General features: G+C 40.4%; 1 protein-coding gene across 1 annotated transcript in view; it reads left to right on the plus strand.

Annotated features, from left to right (window-relative positions):
- The window catches only part of RABGAP1 (RAB GTPase activating protein 1), a 253,113-nt gene that overhangs the window by 44,671 nt on the left and 190,558 nt on the right, over positions 1–17,884 (plus strand). The window contains exons 3-5 of the mRNA XM_063432338.1: positions 410–644; positions 4,191–4,398; positions 4,492–4,666. Coding sequence (XP_063288408.1) covers positions 410–644; positions 4,191–4,398; positions 4,492–4,666 — 618 coding nt within the window. The remainder of the gene's footprint in view (positions 1–409; positions 645–4,190; positions 4,399–4,491; positions 4,667–17,884) is intronic.

The raw sequence follows: 17,884 nt of genomic DNA on the forward strand, positions 1-17,884 counted from the left end.
TGTTAAATCATGACAGTGTAATATGCCATGTGTTGTTCATCTAAGGTTGTATTTAACTAATTTTAAGTTGTGTTAAACCATAGAATTCAAAGAGTGTGTACTTTCTGTGTGTGGGATAACTGTATTCTGTACTACTAGTTGTCATCAACCAAGTAATGAAAAGGAAAACAAAATCTCCACTAACATGTGAATGTTTTCTTTGCGCTGTGTGCAAGTTTCAGGTTCTAAATGCTATACTTTTGATATACTCTTTAAATTACAAGTTTGTGTACTATTTATCACTAATTATGTGGGTAACAATGTGAAGGTTACCGATGTTGCTTAACTGAATTACAGTCATCTGGCTCAATAGAGGTATGTAAAGGAAAAAGGGATATGCTTTTAACAAATTATTTGGTTTTGTCTATAGATTGTGGGAAATGGAAGCGAGCAGGAGCTCCAGAAAGAACTAGAAGATGTTCTGATGGACACACCATCTGAGGACCAGAATCAGCATGTTGAAGATGAGGCAAAAACTGAGAATGATAAAGATCTGGATGAGTCATCAAATGAGGCCTCTGCTGTGTCTTCATCTATAAATCCATCATCAACTGTTGGCCTGCAGAAGCAAGATTTGAGTCTACCAGTCATACCAGCACAGCAAGGTAATGTGTGATACATAGCAGATGCTTTTAGGAAATACATCATACATCTTCTCAACCTTGTGATTACTTCCACTGAATGTCATATATGGGCAGTTGTGGGATTCAGCCGGTTCTTGCGAACCTGTTACTAAAATGTAGCAAGTTCGCTGAACTGGTGATTAAAATGGCAGACTGATGTGTTGGGTCCTCTGTCCATGATCGAGGGCTAAAACCAGGAGGGGGCCTGGCGGCTGTTCTTGTATGCCACTGGATGCAGGGCCCCTCCATGTAGTCTGCCAGTGCCTCCGGTCTGCAGTTCCGCCAGGTTCTCAGCTGCAGACCATGGAGTAGAATTCTCGCATCCTCCTCCTTCCCGCAACTAGCGGGTGCTAAGGCGCATGCACTGCAAATCCCGCACGCTCATTAGACCTCCCCATAGCAAAAAAAAAAAAAAAAAATGCTTTCCTATGGGGGAAAATCTGACGCTGGATGTCCTCATGCAGAGCGTGAGGACGTTCAGCGTCATTTACTGGACCAAATGTCCGTTAGGATTCAGGAAGTGCAACCAGTAGCTGTCTGGTAGACAGCCACTGGAGGCAGACTTACTGTTGCAATGTAAACTTTGCAATTTCTCTGGAACTTCTCTGGACGTATTAGCGGCGAGGCAAACAAGGCATTTGCCTTGGGCGGCATTTTCCAGGGGGCGGCAAAAAAAGCCGCCCCCAAATGCCCAGGACAAATGTCCTGTTAGCCTTGCGGCTAACTGCCAATCCGGGCGGGCTGCTGGTCGGGCGGACAGCGCTGGCGAGGGAGCACGTCCTATGAGCTGTCTGCTCAGCTCCCTCGCGCGCCGCAGAGTGATACTGGGAGCCGGAAGATTACGTCATATCCCGGCTCCAAGCCTCACTCTGTGTGTGTCTGTTAGTGTGAGTGTCTGTGTGTGTCTGTTAGTGTGTGTGTGTGTGTCAGTGTCTGTGTGTCTGTTAGTGTGTGTGTCTGTTAGTGTGAGTATGTGTCTGTTAGTGTGTGTGTGTATTTAGAAGGCGGGGCAGGGGGGTAGGGTGGCAGGGGGTGTAGGGCGGCGGGGGAGGGGGTGGGGGTTGGGGGTGCCTGAGTTTTGTTCTGCCTAGGGCAGCAACTGCCAATCTGGGTGGGCTGCTGGTCGGGCGGACAGCGCTGGCGAGGGAGCACGTCCTATGAGCTGTCTGCTCAGCTCCCTCGCGCGCCGCAGAGTGATGCTGGGAGCCGGAAGATTACGTCATATCCCGGCTCCAAGCCTCACTCTGTGTGTGTCTGTTAGTGTGAGTGTCTGTGTGTGTGTCTGTTAGTGTGTGTGTGTGAGTGTGTGTCAGTGTGTGTGTGTCTGTTAGTGTGTGTGTGTGTGTTAATGAGTGTGTGTGTCTGTTAGTGAGTGAGTGTGTGTGTGTGTCTGTTAGTGAGTGTGTGTGTGTGTGTATTTAGAAGGCGGGGCGGGGGGGAAGGGTGGGGTAGGATGGCGGGGAGGGTAGGGGGTAGGGTGGCAGGGGGGGTAGGGCGGCGGGAGTGTGGGGGGGCCTGAGTTTTGTTCTGCCTAGGGCAGCACAAAACCAGGATACACCACTGACTGCAATGTTTAACATTGTAGCACTAAGTGCAAGAGGGACACTGCACCCAGACCACTTTAAAAAGCAGAAGTGGTACTATAGTGTCCCTTTAAGGAACACTGCACCCATATATGTGAAAAGTTCCACATGAAATTGTATTAAATATATTTTGTTACAAGGGCTGGTATTTTCTCTTCATATCTTATTTGATGTACATAAATATATAATTCTGAAATACGAAGTGCAACCAGATTTTGTGGTCATTATGTCTATCTTTGATATACACTGATCAGCCACAACATTAAAACCACTAGGTAAATTGAATACCGTTGATTATATTTTACAATGGCAACTGTCAAAGGGCGGGATGTCTTAGTCAACAAATGAGCGGTCAGGTTTTGAATTTCATGTGTACCGGCAATCAGGGCCATGGGGGCCCAAGGCACATTGATGCACATGGGCAGCGAAGGCAAGCCCATCTAGTAGGATCACACAGAAGAGCTACGGTATCAAATTGCTGAAAAACTTCATGCTGGCAATGATAGAAAAGTGTCAGAACACACTGCGTATCTCAGTTTGCAGCGTATGGGGCTGTGTAGCTGCAGACCTGTCAGAATGGCCATGATGACCCCCTTCTATTGCCGAAAACATCTTCAATGGGAAAGTGAGCATCAGAACTGGACCACGGTGCAATTGAAAAAGGTTGCCTGGTCTGATGAATCACATTTTCTTTTTGATCAGGTAGATGGTCAGGAGGGGATGAGATGGCAGGAGGACGCACTATGGAAAGAAAGCAGGAATATGGAGGCAGTGTTATGCTAAGTGCAATGTTCTGCTGGGAGACCTTGGGTCCTGGCATTCACGTGGATATTATTGTGACACGCACCACCTACCTAGAGATTGTTGCTGACTGAATACACCTCTTCATGGCATTGGTGTTCCCTGATGGCAGTATTTCAGCAAGACAATGCACCCTGCCACACTGCAAACATTGTTAAGGTCAATGAGTTCAAGGTGTTGCCTTGTCTTCCAAATTCCTCTAATTTTAATCTGTGTGATGTACCAGAAAAACAAATCCTATCCATGGAGGCTCCACCTTGCGACTTGCAGCACTTAAAAAAAATATGTTGCTTACTTCTTGGTGCTAGTTACCACAAGACACATTGAAATGTCTTGTGGAGTCCATGCCTTGACGCATCAGAGCTGTTTTAGCAGCATAAGGAGGAGCCTACACAATATTAGGCAGGTGGTTTTAATGTTGTGCTTTAACTGCATTTTGTTTTTTTTCCATACACTATAAATGTATCTTATCAGTGTAAAACACCTTACATTGAAAGACATACTCTAAATTAAATCTATGCCCTAGGGCAGGCTTCCCCAAACCCCGGCCCTCCAGATGTTGCTGAACTACAACTCCCATGATTCTATGAATGAAATAGACTGAGAATCATGGGAGTTGCAGTTCAGCAACATCTGGAGGGCCAGAGTTTGGGGAAGCCTGCCCTAGGGGCTGAATAAGGTTCACAATTTTTCAGATGTTGAAAGGGGGCTTTTTTTTGCACTTTTTTGCACTTTTGCTCCCATGATAGGCTGTGTATATGTGAATAATTGTGGCACTTTCTACTGACACACTAACTGTTTTAGCTTTAATTTTTACTGCACTATTTAAATAATACCTATCAATTGGCACTATTAGCGCTGGTATCACACTGTCTTAGTCACTTACAGGCAGCATGTAAGGACTGTTTGCAAAATCACATTTTACAATAAGCTTGGAGTGTTTATAGTTCTTATTGTCTCCCTTTAATATAGTGGGGAATAACTGTTTTAACAATATTCATGATACCCTGAAATAGTTAAATATTTTTTATAAATAGTGATTTTATTTATAAATTTTTATGTGTTGAACTAATCCATGTTTATTTCTGTTACTCAAAATTTGTACACTCTAAGACTGTGATTATTCTGCTTGTTTTGCTTTTAGACTGTGCGGATAGAACAGAATTGTTCTCTCTGGCACCCGATGAAGACAGCGTTGTGTTCAGTAAACTCACCTATTTGGGCTGCGCTTCGGTAAATGCACCACGTAGCGAGGTTGAAGCTCTCCGAATGATGTCCATTTTACGGGGACAGTGCCAAAATTCATTAGATGTGACACTCTCTGTACCCAATGTGTCTGAAGGTACTGTCAGGTAAGACACACAGATATCACTATATTTTCAAATATTCTAGTTTTAATACCAGATACAATGTTTTCTCAATTTCTTGTATTTATTTATATTTAGACTTTTGGATCCACAGACAAACACAGAAATTGCAAAATACCCTATCTACAAGATTTTGTTTTGTGTTCGAGGACATGATGGAACTACAGAAAGTGACTGTTTTGCATTTACAGAGAGTCATTACAATGCTGAATTGTTCAGGATACATGTCTTCCGTTGTGAAATTCAGGAAGCTGTAAGTTCAAATCAATTACAATATTCTAGCACAATGCTTGTTAATCTTTTCTGATAAAGACCCAAATTACATGCATGACATAAGCATCGTGACCCTTTCTTCTCTTCTCAAATGTACACAGTGGCTCTTTTCTTCAATTCTTATACTATATGTAATTAAACAAAATCAGCAAAATACTTCCGTTATCTATTCCCAGCTATTAATAGGTCTCCACTACATTGAGGAAGACTTAAATTGTTTGTTGGCAGTTGCCTGGTGCTTGATTGGCTCGTAACAACCATTGGGGACCCTGGAATTACATTGAGTGCCTGTTTAGGGTCCCAACTGAGGAATTGAGAAGCAATGCTCTACACAATGTCATGGCAGTATATGCTAGAGCAAGCACGTCAAACTCAAAGGCTAACATGGGCCAAATAAACAAGGTTTAAGTTTATGTGAGCCACAAATCCAAAAACTTCAGTTTTCATAGAAACTTAGGTTTATTTTAAAAAGTACAGTATTAAAAAAGTCACCTGACACTGGATGTCCTCACGCTTGTAGGGCTTCAAAGTAAACAAAAGAGCAAATTTATTTTAACCCCTTAAGGACCGCTGACGGTTCAGGACCGTCAGCGGCAAAACGTGCGTTTGGACCGCTGACGGTCCTGAACCGTCATAACGGTTTTGGGCAACTTACCTGACCGCCGTCGGTCCCACGGCGGCGATCAGCTCTCCTCCCGGTCCAGGGGGACTGCCTGTCTGCCCGGGTAGTCCCCCCTCGGCAGATCAGGACCCCACGGCCATGTGATCACTCGATCACATGACCGCAATAGGGGTCTTTGTATCTGCCTGCAGGGGGACTGTCTGTGCTGACTGTCTGTGGCAGTCTCCCTGCAAGTAAAAAAATCATAAAATAAAGTAAAAAAAAAAAACAATCAGTGTAAAAAATAATAATATGTGTATATATATATATGCTATATATACATGTATTATATCTATATATACCTATATATAATATATGTATATATATCATATATATAATGTCACACTAAGTGTATTTTTATATTTATATATACGTATATTAATATAAAAATACACTTATATTTAAATTACACACGAATATATACAATATATTTAATAACTATATATATGGTATATATATATTATTATAAAATACAAATAATATGTTAATAAAAATAAATAACAAAAAATAAAAATAATTTTTAATAATTAAAAAAAAATTATATATATATATTCAATTTTATTCTAACAGTATTTTGATATTGATATATATATATATATTTATATCAAAATACACTTAGAATGTAATGATATATATATCTATGTATAAATAAATAAATAAAAATAATACGAAATATACATATGTCCACATACAAAATTACATTAATAATTTCATAAATATACACGTAGACGTCAAATATATAAATATGTATATATATTAAAATTCTATGTGCATATTTATGTAATATTTTTACCTAATTAAGTAATTTTAATGATTGCAGTTTGAGGGACCTGCCTGCCAACCCAGGCCAAAAGTCCAGATAATTTAATTTGCTAGCACTGTGCTTAACCCTGTAACTTTCTATGACACCCTAAATCCTGTACATGGGGGGTACTGTTTTACTCGGGAGACTTCGCTGAACACAAATATTAGTGTTTCAAAACAGTAAAACATATCACAGCGATGATATTGTCAGTGAAAGTGAAGTTTTTTGCATTTTTCACACACAAACAGCTCTTTCACTGAGGATATTATTGCTGTGATATATTTTACTGTTCTGATACACTAATATTTGTGTTCAGCGAAGTCTCCTGAGTATAACAGTACCCCACATGTAGAGGTTTTATAGTGTTTGTGAAAGTTACAGGGTCAAATATAAGGCTTGATTTTACTTTTTTTTTTTTATTGAAATTTGTCAGATTGGTTAGGTTGCCTTTGAGAGCGTATGGTAGCCAAGGAATGAGAATTAGCCCCATGATGGCATACCATTTGCAAAAGAAGACAACCCAAGGTATTGCAAATGGGGTATGTTCAGCCTTTTTTAGTAGCCACTTAGTCACAAACACCGGCCAAAGTTAGCGGTTTTTGCATTTTTAACACACAAACAAATATAAATGCTAACTTTGGCCAGTGTTTGTGACTAGGTGGCTACTAAAAAAGACTGGACATACCCCATTTTAAATACCCTGGGTTGTCTACTTTAAAAAATATGTACATGTTAGGTGTGTTTCGGGGATTTATGACAGATAACGGTGTAACAATGTCACTATTGATACATTTAAAATATATATATATTGAAACAGCAATTTCCTACTTGTATTTATAGGCCTATAACTTGCAAAAAAAAGCAATAAAGCATGTAAACACTGGGTGTTTTTAAACTCGGGACAAAATTTTGAATCTATTTAGCAGTTTTTTTCATTAGCTTTTGTAGATAAGTAAAAGATTTTTCAAGTAAAAGTCCAAAAACATGTTTTTTTTTTTTTTTTTTCACATATTTTATTATTTTTTTTAAATACAATATATAACATAATATAAATACTGGTATGTAAAGAAAGCCCTTCTTGTCGTGAAAAAAAACAATATATAACTTGTATGGGAACCGTAAATGAGAGAGCGGAAAATTACAGCTAAACACAAACACCACAAAAGTGTTAAAACTGCTCTGGTCCTTAACGTACAAACATCGCAAAAACAGGCCGGTCCTGAAGGGGTTAAGGAGACGTGCATTTGCATATAACCAATTTTTCAGTCCAATTACTCTTACATAGTAAGAAAAGTTTGGTAACATTTGGTGGTTGCAGGCTGCTGCACAGTTGTAAAAAACAAATGACGTTATCTTGTTGATTTTGTAGTCCTATTAGTTTGTTCTGCACTTTCCCATATGAAAACATTGGGAGGTTATTGTGCAGGGGTGGCAAAATGCTGCACAGCCAATCAGCATCTCCATGGGGAGCATTCAGCGCCTCCATGCAGACCAAATCTAATACACAGCCCTCAAATCCAAAGGGTTGCCCCCATCCCTCCGCTCTTATACACTGCCCCGTACCCTCACTCTAATACACTGCACTTGCCCCCACTCCCACCACTTTAATTTAATGCACTGCCCCTCCCAATTTCATACACTGCCCCTCTGCAGGACACTTCAACAGTCATCCTGCCCTTTCTCCTGTCTCCCCTCCTTGCTTTAGGAAAGATCTTTCCTTCCGTCCGGTTGCAGCCACAGCAAAGGGCAGGTGGGCCACAAATATATTTATTGTGGGAAGCATGCGGGCAGCGGGCCGCAAGTTTGACATGCTTGTGCTAGAGATTTATTTTGTAATTAACCCTTTGAGTGCCCCGCCCGGAACAGATATAAATGGATACTTACTAAGTCTAAAGGGCAGTATCCATAGCTTAACAGTTAACCCTTGGAATGTCCAAATTGTGTCATATAGGTCAAGTATGTGGATTGATTCTTATGGCTGTATTGTGTAGCTTTAGTACAATTAAAGAAACAACTTATAACCGTTGTGAACCAGTAAGGGATAAGGGATAACCAGTAAGGGACTTAAGATACCATTTATTATCAGAATTATTGCAGTACTTTAAATAAACGGGGAATATGAAAACCATTCATTTAGCCCCAGGGGAGATAGCGTTTTGAGATGGTAAATCCAAAACGCTTCCCTTTGTCTTAGTTTTAGGTCCCAGTTTCCTTTCCTAAGAGGCTGTGGTACATGTTCAAGACCCATGAACCAGATGCCTACCGAGGAGTGATTGTGATGTAGATGTAAATGCCTTGAGACGGGTGTTTCCAAACGTCTCTTGACAGAATTTACATGTTCACGTATCCTTAGCCTAAAGTGGCGAAAAGTCTTGCCTACATATTTTAGGCCACAGGAGCAAGACAGTAGGTAAACTACTCCTGTTGTGTAACAATTAAAAAAGGAACGTGGTTTGAAATTCATTAAGCCCTTTTGAGTTTCCTTTTTCTTGTTATTTAATTATATTGGTGTTATTCACCGTGTGGTCACCACCATTACTATTATCAGTTTTTATAACCTTTTTCCAAACTACAATGGCAGGCTTTCTGTCTAATAAGCCCAGCGCAAGTACGTGGTATGCGGACGCTGATTCTGTGTTCAGTACTGAAAGTACACTAGATACACTGTCTCCCCCTAATATTCACACCAGCTTTAATAAGCTTACTAAACTCTTTAAACAACAAATTAAGATAAGCTGGGAAGTCTCCACTCTCGAGAAATACATCTCTAAAAATATCACCCCTAGAGGGTTAAGAGTTCAGACCTCTCCATCAAGACAAGTCGAGATGGAAGATTTCTATAAAGAATGGGATGAGGCAGCTACTAAATGCTCAAATACGTTCATGAGTAATATTTGTAAATATGAGTCTATTAAAGTATCCAATGTCCAACTAGAACTGGATAAAGAGATTGAGGTGGTCCAGGGTTTTAAAGTAGAACCACAATTTGAATCACTAGAGATAAAACTCAAATCCAATCTGGACAAATTCTCTCACATTATAAAAGTGAGGAAACACCAGAAGTATATGAGAGATACAAAGGACTTTGAACAAGGTAGAATTTACCGTTCTTTTAAAAAGAGGTCCAAAGTATACTCTGACCAATTCAGTACATCTGAATACGAATCAACCGATACTGAAACTGAAAAACCTCAAACCCCTACTCCTAGGAATCCAACTAAAAGTATTCATAAAAAGGGGGTGGATTTTTTAGGATTAAGACAAGCGGATCTAACTCGGGGTCCGCACACCAGATACAGGGGCAGAAGTCAGATACGACGCAGGGAATGAGAGCATCCTCTCTGCGTATCATTAATCTCTCTGATACCATCCTTGGTCAGACCGAACTTAGCGTATTGGAGAAGGGTCTTTCATTCGTACCCATTCCAACATTCAGAAAGTTCAACTGGGCTAAGGATGTAAACCTTTTTGTGAGAAAGCTTGCCTTGTATAAATACCATGCAGTACGTAAAGAAACTAAGGCCCAAAGCTTGGGTCTATCACCAAACGACTTGGAGTGCTTAGACACTCTGGTGGAATTACTTAACTCTGGGGATGGTACTATACAATCTGATATACCACATACTAATTTGAAACCCAAGAGTAAGTTTACCCCTCATTTTCAGGATTATAAAAATTTGGCGGTATTTTTGGAAATGGTTACCAGGGAAATAGATAAGATAAAAATGGATGACTTTGATCTATCCCCTAATGGCAACCTTAATACTCAGGAACTAATAGCCCTGAAAAAACTACAGAGCTATACAAATTTGATTTTCAAACCCTCTGATAAAGGGGGCAATGTGGTGATACTTGACAGAGACCACTACATTCGTATAGCTGAAAGACTTTTATCCGATAAAAATACTTACCGCATACTAGCAAAAGATCCTACAAAAGCGTTCCAAGCTGAGTTAAAAACTATGCTTACTAAGGCTGTGAATCATCAACTCATTAATCAGGATGAGTTTGAATTTATGTGCACCAAACAACCATGTCTATCTACTTTTTATTGTTTGCCTAAAGTGCACAAATCACTAACCGATCCGACCGGTAGGCCCATAGTTTCTGGTTGTGATAACCTAACTCAGAATGTAAGCATTTATGTGGATAAAATTCTGTCCCCAGTAGTACAGAAGCTACCATCTTTTCTTAGAGATACTAAACAAATGTTGCATTTATTGACCAACCTTATTTTACCCCCAAACGCTATCCTGTGCAGCCTTGACGTGGAGGCCCTTTACAGCTCAATTCCTCATAACCTAGGTATTAAACATACCCGTGAACTATTAAATCTTGAAACTGACCTACCTGAACATTACCGTATATACTCGAGTATAAGCCGAGTTTTTCAGCACATTTTTTGTGCTGAAAAACCCCAACTCGGCTTATACTCGAGTCAGAGTCTGTATTATGGCAATTTGCATTGCCATAATACAGACTGGGGGAGAGGGGTGCTGGCAGAGCTGTACTTACCTTTCCTGCAGCTCCTGTCAGCTCTCTCCTCCTCCGCGCCGTCCGTTCAGCACCCCGGTCAGCTCCCAGTGTAAGTCTCGCGAGAGCTGCGGCTCTCGCGAGACTTACACTGGGAGCTGACAGAGGGAGCTGCACAGACCGCGCGGAGGAGGAGAGAGCTGACAGGAGCTGCAGGAAAGGTAAGTACAGCTCTGCCAGCACCCCTCTCCCCCCACTGAACTACCAATGACACTGGACCACCAGGGAAGGAGCCCCCCTCCCTGGCCAGCTAGCAAGCAGGGAGGGGGGGATGAAAAATAAAAATAAAAAATAAAAAATTAATAATAATTAAATAATAAATAATAATAAAAAAAAATAATAATATAAATAATAATAAAAAAAATAATAATAAAAAAATTATAATAATTAATAATATATCAAATGCCCACCCCCACCAACACATACACAAACACACACTGCATCACACACTGCATCACACACTCACACTTCATTCATATACACACACTGCACTCACACACACACTGCACTCACACACACACTGCACTCACACACACACTGCACTCACACACACACTACACACACACTGCACTATAACACACACTGCACTATAACACACACTGCACTCACACACACTGCACACACACACACTGCACTCATACACACACACTGCACTCATACACACACACTGCACTCATACACACACACTGCACTCATACACACACACTGCACTCATACACACTGCACTCATACACACACACTGCATTCATTATATACACACACTGGAAATAAATATTCAATTAATATATACGCACACACACTGCACTCATACACACTCACGCACTGCACTCATACGCGCACTGCACTCATACGCGCACTGCACTCATACGCGCACTGCACTCATACGCGCACTGCACTCATACGCGCACTGCACTCATACGCGCACTGCACTCATACGCGCACTGCACTCATACGCGCACTGCACTCATACGCGCACTGCACTCATACACGCACTGCACTCATCCACGCACTGCATTCATACGCACACACTGCATTCATACGCACACACTGCATTCATTATCTACACACACTGTAAATAAATATTCAATTAATATAATTTTTTTAGGATCTAATTTTATTTAGAAATTTACCAGTAGCTGCTGCATTTCCCACCCTAGTCTTATACTCGAGTCAATACGTTTTCCCAGTTTTTTTGGGTAAAATTAGGGGCCTCGGCTTATATTCGGGTCGGCTTATACTAGAGTATATACGGTATGTGAATTTTGTGATGCCAATCTCCATCTAGGCTGGTGGGAGAGGTGTATTAGGGCAGATCCCAAGCTGAAATCTTACACTAATCAGATCTTCTATTGGAAGAGATACATCGATGATGTGTTTTTGATTTGGCTTGATACATCAGAGAGATTCAAAGAATTTGTATGTCTGCTGAACAGCAACGATTTTAACTTACGATTCACTAGTGAAGTAGGGGGTCAAAACCTTTGCTTTCTATATCTAGCACTACAGGTATCTAAAGAAGGCAAAATTGAAACAACCTTGTACAGAAAGAAGACAGCCTCAAATAACCTGCTATGCTGGTCTAGTCATCACCCCATATCACTCAAATCCGGTATCCCAATAGGCCAATATTTGAGACTTCAACGAAACTGCTCCACGATGGAGTAGTTCAAATTAAAAGCAAATGAGCTGCGTCACATGTTTAAGGCCAAAGGTTACCCAAACAGGGTTCTGAAAAGAGCCTATCTGAGGGCAATCCACACTGAACGGGAAACCCTAATTACAGATGGGGGTCGTAAGACTAAGGAAAATAAAATACGCTGCATCGGTACAGATGATGCAGGATGGAACACTATGCTGAATGTCTTTCAAAAACTTTGGCCTATCCTCCAATCAGATAAGCATTTGAAGGAAATTCTGCCATCACTCCCTTCAATTACAGCACGGAGGGGCAAAAACTTGAGAGATATCCTAGCACCTAGTCACCTCTCAACTACGTCCCCGTCAGGTTATTTTCAAAAATACCTACCAATGGGTTCTTTCCAATGTGGTCACTGCAGTGCATGCCTGTTTATTACCAAGAGGGCCTCTGACAGCAAGGGCTTAATGAATTTCAAACCACGTTCCTTCTTTAATTGTAACACAACAGGAGTAGTTTACCTACTGTCTTGCTCCTGTGGCCTAAAATATGTAGGCAAGACTTTTCGCCACTTTAGACTAAGGATACGTGAACATGTAAATTCTGTCAAGAGACGTTTGGAAACACCCGTCTCAAGGCATTTACATCTACATCACAATCACTCCTCGGCAAGCATCCGGTTCATGGGTCTTGAACATGTACCACAGCCTCCTAGGAAAGGAAACTGGGACCTAAAACTAAGACAAAGGGAGGCGTTTTGGATTTACCATCTCAAAACGCTGTCTCCCCTGGGGCTAAATGAAGGGTTTTCATATTCCCCGTTTATTTAAAGTACTGCAATAATTCTGATAATAAATGGTATCTTAAGTTATGCCTGTATATATGTATATATTCTTTATTTATTTCTATTAATATTTGGTGTTCATATATGTCCATTCACTTTACTTGTATTATAGGTCTAAGAGTTTAGGGGTCTGTTTTGTGTTTGCATAACTAATGGGTTACTATTTTACAGTGGCAATAAAATAATTGTCGGCTTCTGTATATGATTGCTCATATAGCCATTGTACTTATCCCTTACTGGTTCACAACGGTTATAAGTTGTTTCTTTAATTGTACTAAAGCTACACAATACAGCCATAAGAATCAATCCACATACTTGACCTATATGACACAATTTGGACATTCCAAGGGTTCACTGTTAAGCTATGGATACTGCCCTTTAGACATAGTAAGTATCCATTTATATCTGTTCCGGACGGGGCACTCAAAGGGTTAATTCCCTTCCACCTGATAACGTTTAGTTTTCTGTTCTGGCCACCTCTGACAAAGAAATGTGGGCTGACACTATGGTGTGTTACACCACACCCCCACAGCCCCATTCGCAGGAGGACCGGAGCAGCTTAGACACAATCACAGGTGATTACAATAAAGCTTATGAGCTTAAGGTATAAATTTACCGCCCGGACAGTTTTTGCTCACTGCTGATACCCCTGAGGACGGTGTGTGGTCACGCCGAAACGTACGTTGGGTTCTTCTGTGTTTTTAATACTCTTTGAGCACTTTGCTCTGAGCACCTTTTCATTTATATTTTTCTAGCATGTGTGTGTAACCTGGGGCTTCAGATGTTATGACAGAATTTAGATTAGAACACCCACGAAGGTGTTTTATAGGAGATAGGGTATTAGCATAGCACTACTGTTTGGTTGGGAGTGTGTGTTTCTCCCTTTCCCTGTTCTCTCCTACTGCTTTGTTACCTGAGTTATGTATGGGGGTACATATTGCCTTCTATCCCCTCTCTGTTTTTTGTGAGGGTTCCTTTTGGCTATTAGGCTCTTGACTAGCCCTGTTCCTACCATACATATTTCTCCCTATATTATTCTGTCCATCACTGATAACCCAGGTTTTTAATAGATTTCAATAAAGGCTTTTTTATTTTTATTTTTTGGCAACTACATTACTGTTGAGATTGGACTGGGTATTTACCCTCTGGGCGGTCTTTATATAAGACATCCCTTTTTGGGTTTTTTTCTTCCTTTTTTCTAGTCAGGCAAAATGTTCAGTAGCAGATTTCTCAGGTAATTACATATACCGTATATACTCGAGTATAAGCCGAGTTTTTCAGCACATTTTTTGTGCTGAAAAAACCCAACTCGGCTTATACTCGAGTCAGAGTCTGTATTATGGCAATTTGCCATTTGGGGGAGAGTGGTGCTGGCAGAGCTGTAACTTACCTTTCCTGCAGCTCCTGTCAGCTCTCTCCTCCTCCGCGCCGTCCGTTCAGCACCTCGGTCAGCTCCCAGTGTAAGTCTCGCGAGAGTCGCGGCTCTCGCGAGACTTACACTGGGAGCTGACAGAGGGAGCTGCACAGACTGCGCGGAGGAGGAGAGAGCTGACAGGAGCTGCAGGAAAGGTAAGTACAGCTCTGCCAGCACCCCTCTCCCCCCACTGAACTACCAATGACACTGGACCACCAGGGAAGGAGCCCCCCTCCCTGGCCAGCTAGCAAGCAGGGAGGGGGGACGAAAAAAAAAAGATAATAATAATAAAAAAAAAATAATAATAATTAAATAATAAATAATAATATAAAAAAAATAAAACATAATAATAATTAATAATATATCAAATGCCCACCCCCACCAACACATACACAAACACACACTGCATCACACACTCACACTTCATTCATATACACACACTGCACTCACACACACTGCATTCATACACACACTGCACTCACACACACTGCATTCATTATATACACACACTGGAAATAAATATTCAATTAATATATACGCACACACACTGCACTCACACACACACACACACTGCACGCACACACACACACACACACACTGCACTCATACACACACACACTGCACTCATACACACACGCACTGCACTCATACACGCACTGCACTCATACACGCACTGCACTCATACACACACGCACTGCACTCATACACACACACTGCACTCATACACACACGCACTGCACTCATACACACACGCACTGCACTCATACACACACGCACTGCACTCATACACACACGCACTGCACTCATACACACACGCACTGCACTCATACACACACGCACTGCACTCATACACACACGCACTGCACTCATACACACACGCACTGCACTCATACACACACACGCACTGCACTCATACACACACGCACTGCACTCATACACACACGCACTGCACTCATACACGCACTGCACTCATACACGCACTGCACTCATACACGCACACTGCATTCATACGCACACTGCATTCATACGCACACACTGCATTCATTATATACACACACTGTAAATAAATATTCAATTAATATAATTTTTTGAGGATCTAATTTTATTTAGAAATTTACCAGTAGCTGCTGCATTTCCCACCCTAGTCTTATACTCGAGTCAATAAGTTTTCCCAGTTTTTTGGGGTAAAATTAGGGGCCTCGGCTTATATTCGGGTCGGCTTATACTCGAGTATATACGGTACTTTCTTAACACTCCAAGCACAAATACAAGTTTAATGCTTTGATACAATTTGGCCTCATTAATATGCTGTGCTTTTTACAAGCTCAAATCTTTATAGTTTTTGCACAAAGGAGGTTTGCAGAATGCTGCACCATAAGGCTATTCCCTTAGCCACACCCTATCATGCCAGAAATACTTACTTATCCTTAAATATGTATGCAAAGTCTCATCCCCAATAGTACTGAATGAGCTGATTTTAATTCACTACTTGGCTGCCGACAGTCAGAAAAACTATTAAGGTTGTCATATATTTACTATATGTCTCCCTGTGTGTCCTTTCCTTCTAATGTATTATAAAACGTATTGGCATTTTTATAGCACCTACTTATTGAGCAGCGATTTGCAATATTATAAAGGAGGAAATGTAACAATAAATGAGACAATTACAAAATGTTACAGGAACAATAGGTTGATTAGGACTCTGCTCAAAAGAGCGAACTATGTAGAGGACAATGTAGGTTGCTTTGTAGTTCTGATAATCACGTTAACATTGGGGTGTATGTTTATGTAAAGCAAGAATGTTAATGCAGTGCTGAACCTGAGTGTAGTTGTAGAATTTGTGTCACTTCAGGGATTAATGTTTGCAAAGCATCATGGTATATGAATGTAATGTACTGTATATTAGTGTGTCAATGTATGGTATGCAATGCTAGTATGTATAAAAACAGGGGTGTGTTACTGCATGTGTGTATTTGTATGGAGGGTCTGTGTGTAAATGCAGGATGTATCTGTACAGCCCTAAGTGGGACTCTGTTACCAACAATCTCCTTTCACCTTCTTTTCTCTGCTTTTTGAAGACAGTTTAGCTGGGTAGCCCATGATAGGCTGAGTGCTTAAAGGGACTCCAGACAGCTAAATAAATTAAACTTAATAAGTACTTATTATATATAATACTATAATACTTAAATTAGAGCTAATAAGCTCAAATACAGTTGTACTCAAACGCTTGCATACCCTTGAAGAATTGGTAATATATGTTATCTATTTTTAAAGAAAACACGAGTCAGGCAAAACACATTTATTTTATTTCTTATGGGATTCATATCCAACTGTAGGTTATAACAGAATGGCACAATCAAAAAAAAAACATGTCAACAAAGAAAAAAATGAAATGACCCCTATTCAAAAGTCTGCATACCCTTGATTCTTAATACTGTGCATTGCCCTCTTTAGCATCTATGACAGCGTGCAGTCTTTTGTAATATTTGTCACTGAGGCTCATAATTCTTGCAGGTGGTATAGCTGCCCATTCGTCTTAGCAAAATACCTCCAGGTTATGCAAAGTTTTTGGTCGTCTTGCATGAATTGCACGTTTGCGATCTCCCTAGAGTGGCTCATTGATACTAATGTCAGAAGACTGTGATAGCTTTTTCTGCTTTAACCCGTTAAGTGCCCTTAAGGACGCTTCAAAAGCTTGTCTTACCCTTAACCCCTTAAGGACCAAACTTCTGGAATAAAAGGGAATCATGACGTGTCACACACGTCATGTGTCCTTAAGGGGTTAAGCACACAAGCCATTTTTGCATTTTTTGCTGTTTGTGTTCAAATGCAATTTGCATCTCTGTCATTTATTGCACCAATGCATATTCTATACCGTTTTTTAGAGGGCATAAAGGGCTTTAACCCCTTCAGGACCTAACTGTTTTGGCGATGTTGTACGTTAAGGACCAGAGCTGTTTTAACACTTTTGTGGTGTTTGCGTTTAGCTGTTATTTTCCTCTCTCTCATTTACTGTTCCCATACAAGTTATATATCGGTTTTTTTCAGGACAAAAAGGTCTTTCTTTACATACCATTATTTCTATCATGTCATATAATTTACTTTAAAAAAAAATAATAATTACTTGAAAATCTTTTACTTGCCTATGAAAGCTAATGAAAAAAAATGCTTAATAGATTAAAACTTTTGTCCTGAGTTTAAAAACTCCCAGTGTTTATGTACTTTTTTTTTTATATAGTTATAGGGCTATAAGTACAAGTAGGAAATTGCTGTTTCAAAATATATATATTTAAAATGTATCAATA

Source organism: Pelobates fuscus, chromosome 9 (assembly GCF_036172605.1).
Source record: "Pelobates fuscus isolate aPelFus1 chromosome 9, aPelFus1.pri, whole genome shotgun sequence".
Lineage (NCBI taxonomy): Eukaryota > Metazoa > Chordata > Amphibia > Anura > Pelobatidae > Pelobates > Pelobates fuscus.